This window comes from Tigriopus californicus, chromosome 11 (genome assembly GCF_007210705.1).
Source record: "Tigriopus californicus strain San Diego chromosome 11, Tcal_SD_v2.1, whole genome shotgun sequence".
Taxonomy (NCBI): domain Eukaryota; kingdom Metazoa; phylum Arthropoda; class Copepoda; order Harpacticoida; family Harpacticidae; genus Tigriopus; species Tigriopus californicus.
Window position 1 is genome coordinate 10,313,884 of NC_081450.1, and position 4,558 is coordinate 10,318,441.

Below are 4,558 nucleotides of genomic sequence, written 5' to 3' on the forward strand. Positions count from 1 at the left end.
ACAGTTTTTAAAACCACATAGCTTGTAAAACAAGTTCTTTGCCACCAAGGCATACAATTCATCACCAAATTGGCCTGACTATTTGATCCCTGTCCTGACAACACTGCTCCACTTAATCATGACTCAATTTATCGCTCGTTCTGTCGTCCTTTTTTTCTCTGTTATTGGTCGATCAGGAATTGTCACGTTTGTTTCGCGCTTGAAACTGTTGTGAATCATAATTCTCTCTCTTAGTGCATCCACGTGTCTGCCGACTTGACTTTTAATGCGTCTTCCTTCCCCTCCCCGGCCCATATTGATTGTGCAATATCTTCCATTTGTCCAAGTTGAAATCGCCATCAGTATTTGACTTAGTATCCAGGGTTTCTGATTGATTGCCCGCGATCCCTCATGGAAACGACGGCCCAGAACTCGACCAAAAGGCTCCAGGCAAGCTGGACAACACAGCTTGAGATAAGAGGTAAGCTTGACATCGTTTCAAGATAGCAACAAGGCTGGCTGACTGCCCTAGTTCGAGTTTCATCATCCTCATTGTCAACGACATCCTTGAGGTGGTCGTTGAGTGTCCATTGAGAGCGCAACAGTGTCATCATGACTGATTGGATCAAATCCTGGGTGAGCCAAAACCGAATTCGTTACCGCCAGGATGGGTTTAATTTGGACTTATCCTACATCACGAAGCGGATCATTGCCATGGGCTTTCCGGCCAAGGGATTTGAGTCTTTGTATCGAAACGCCATGTCGGATGTGAAGCGATTCCTCGAACTCAGACATGGAGATCACTACATGGTGTTTAACTTGTGCTCGGAGAACGGCTACCGAGGCGAACATTTTCAGAATCGCGTGGCGCAATATCCGTTTGACGATCATCATCCGCCGAATTTTCAGATGATCAAACCGTTCTGTGAGCATGTCCAAGTTTGGTTGAATGAGCATCCGGATAATGTGGCTGTAATTCATTGCAAGGCTGGTAAAGGTCGAACAGGGACCATGATCTGCGCTTTTCTGCTCCATTCGGATTTGTTCCAAGACACGGAGAAAGTGTTGAGGTACCATGCCGAGCAGCGAACCAAGAACATGAAAGGTGTGACCATTCCCAGTCAGCGACGGTATATTTCCTATTACTCGTTGCTCTTGCGAGAAAACCTTCAGTACAAGGCTGTGAAGTTGGTGATCAGGCGGATTTCCATCCGCCCCACCCTTAAGATGGCGTTTGGCAACGAGTGCTCCATTGGGATCACGGTTCGCCAACCCAACCGAAAGTTGAATCGATCTCAGGTATCTAATGTGGATCTCAGCCAGGTCCGTGATGAGATGATCGTTCTGGATCTGTCTCAACCTTTGGCCATATGCGGCGATATTAAGGTGGAGTTTGTGGTGGTGCCCAAGTTACCAGGGCTTGCACTGCAAAAGCTGGCCATGCCTTTTAAACGGGACTTTCATTTCTGGTTTAATACGTACTTCGCGGGCAAGTCTTTTCCCTCTAATCTGTGCCACAGTGTTGACATTCGAAGACCCTCTGAAGAACTCACTCCTCCCGGAGCTTTTCGTCCGCGCATACCCAATGGAAAAAGCGAAGCCACCATGACTTTGCGCTTGGATAAGTCCCAAATTGACCAAGCAGCTGGAGACCGAGAATGCCGATATTTCCCAAATAATTTCGCCATCGTCCTGGACTTGGAAAAACCAGCCGACCAAACCGACTTGGGTGCATACAGCTCGTCGCCATATTGCCCCATTCAGCAGTTTAAACGTCGAAATCGACGCCCGAAGACTTCATAAGCACTTCTTATTTGGGATTCAGGCCTCCAATCGTCCCAGACAAGCTATTCCTTCCCTTATATTTCCTTTCCTTCCTCTGTCTCCTCTCAGTACCAAGTGAGTCTTGCCATCTCACTGCAACTATGTCAGATATTATCTCACCATTATCCTTACTATTATTATGTCTCCCCCTGCCCTATATCTTCTGTCCCATTTTCAACCGACTCAATATCTTGTCATGATTTATGTTTTTTAGCAGAATGCTCATCCGCTATCATTTAGAAAGTATGCTATAACCCTTCAATTTGGAAAATTTCGATGATTATTATTACCATTATTATTACCTCCACCTCAACCAGCGTTGTTATCATTGTTGCTATTGTTGTGCTTTATCCAGATGGTTCCGTCTTTCCTGTGGTGCCTCTGTCTAATTTTCCTTCCGCCGAGGTGATCAATCCCGTTTATCCCATCCAAATGTCCAGTTCTTTCAATCTCTGACCGTCAAGGGCTCACCAAGCGCCAGAAGCAAGGAATAGTACTCGTACAACAACTAGCTAGTAATACCAACGTACCTACTACTTCCTTCAGTTCCTCTTTTCCACTTTTCTCTCTCTCTCTCTCTCTCTCTCTCTCTCTCTCTCTCTCTCTCTCTCTCTCTCTATCTCCTGAAGTTCAGTGGCAAGTGGGCAAGACCCAGTCCCACCAGTCCCATCTTGTTTCTTGTTTCCACAAACAAATATCCAAAGGTAGTCTGAACGATGCAAGCAACTGCCTCTGGGGCTGCTTCCTCTTCTCCGCCTGATCATCGTCTTGATCAGGAAACCGTGAACCTCAAAACTGTATCCTCTCCTCCTTCGTCTTTGAGAGTGAAAGATCCCATCGGCCAGATGGAAGACTAACGAAAAACGAAAGAGGAACTTGATTAAAACTCTGGATCCACAGATTAACTCATAAGAAAGTAGGAACCTCTCCTCCTTCCTTGTTCCCTCTTTTCCGTTCGGGCTTTATCCAACCCGAGTCCACAAGCCTGAGCCCGAAGAGCCTCATCGGTCGTGAGTCTTGGGAACAAAGAAGGGCGAGGAGGGTGGTGTGCCGATGATGGTTCTGGCGGTGTTAGAGGATCAAGGGCAGCTGGTCTAGGGTCCCTAGTGGATCCTAAGCTCATTCGGAAATTGAGTTTGGCGTCGTTATCTCTTTTGTTAATTCCCTTTTTCCATTTACAGACCAAAATATATACAGGTTGGTGGCCACTGTGAAAATTAGCTAAGCGGTTGGATCACACATTCGAGAGGATTGTTCTTCCAAAGGATAGGCATAACTGTCAATAACCGATTGAGATGATGGAACCTCCTTCTGAATAATAGGCCTAAGATGGGTAAGAAAAGCCGGGAACGATGGGCCGGTTTTGTTAGTGTCGAATGAATGAGGTGCGAGCTGTAATCCCGCTTAAACAAGAACAACATAGAATTTCAATATGAAAACTAGATTAATCTTCTTACTCGTGGAAGACTTTCTTTAAATGTCAACTCAGACGGAGTCCTATTTAATATTTGGTTTGAAAAAAGGGTGCTTTGTCTTTTCGGGTTACTAGCCGGCCTCTTGACATTTTGCACTAAGATTACACCTATTCCTTGAACTCGGAAAGGCTGGAACAGTCTTTGTCTGGACAGCTTTAGGCGACGAAGTACATCTACTAATTGGTTCCAAACAGCGAGCTCTGCGTGCGATTCACGAACTAATTTGTCACAAAGTTAAAGGTGGAGAGGTCTCAATTGTGAAACCCTATCATGCCTCTCGAGTACATAGCAGCGAACTTGTGTCTTCGCCCTACGTATCGCTGATGTTATAGGTATCTTTATTAGATCAAACGGTAGTTGGAACGAAGGAGAAAGTTTCCCAATTTTGTTACTCTTGGAGTTTCCGTCCCCCTATCGCCATGATGTACCTTATGTCTCAACATTGAGAGATTCTTGAAAAGGATACCAATGAACTTGGATGTAAATATTTAAAGACATTTAGTTTCGCGTTGCCAACATGTGTGAACAAGTGTTCAACTAATGCATTACATTAGCCAGCAATTGTTGATTCTATTTGACCATGCAAGGTTTCTTTACATCCATGAAAAGCATTGTCCATGGTTGAGTTGACTTTCTTCGTGAATTCGAATGCCGAAATGTGAAAGTGAAGCTAAAATATCTGGGCAATTCCTGATCAACCCTATATACAAATGTTATCCGAATCCGCAAACTCTAACTCCTCGGTTCAGCAGATATAAAGAGGAATAATATTTCTTGCATCTTGTATTGCTGGGCGGACCAAGGAGTTCTCTAGATAGAGCTGTTCTTGGGCTGACATATTCAATAGGGGTAAGGAAGTCCCCCTAAAGTAGGTCTCTTGTACCCATAGGGTTTGTCGGAAAATAGTTGCGTCCGTTTTTCATATCACTCGAAAGAAACGAAGAGGAACCTGAAAAAATTTACCTAAATATGCTTAAACCATGGAGTTGTCAAAATGACAGATTAGAGCCTCCTTGGTACATTAAATGATCAGACTAATTGCACTTGAGCTCTTTTTACTTTTATCGTGCACTTCATTTTTCTTAGCACGTACACAATGCTGTCACATTCATTCCAATTTTTCACTCGCTACACAAATTGAGTGTGATGTAATCATACGCGAACGTACAAATTATTAGAGATAAGGGAAATGGGCAAGATTTATTCCAAAATTATGTACTTAAAATGGGCAAATATTCTTTAAATGTGCTGAGAAAAATAAGCGCTTTAACAACATGTTT

At 44.0% G+C, this 4,558-nt stretch overlaps 1 protein-coding gene across 1 annotated transcript; it reads left to right on the top strand.

Moving 5' to 3' along the window:
* Window positions 1–591: 591 nt before the first annotated feature.
* Window positions 592–1,782, top strand: LOC131890776 (phosphatidylinositol 3,4,5-trisphosphate 3-phosphatase and dual-specificity protein phosphatase PTEN-like). The gene has a single exon (XM_059240187.1). The coding sequence runs from the start codon at window positions 592–594 to the stop codon at window positions 1,780–1,782; it is 1,191 nt and encodes a 396-aa protein (XP_059096170.1).
* Window positions 1,783–4,558: the final 2,776 nt, after the last annotated feature.

Excerpts from the sequence above, each read along its gene's own strand:
- LOC131890776 (XM_059240187.1), top strand. The coding sequence starts at position 592 with ATGACTGATTGGATCAAATCCTGGGTGAGCCAAAACCGAATTCGTTAC.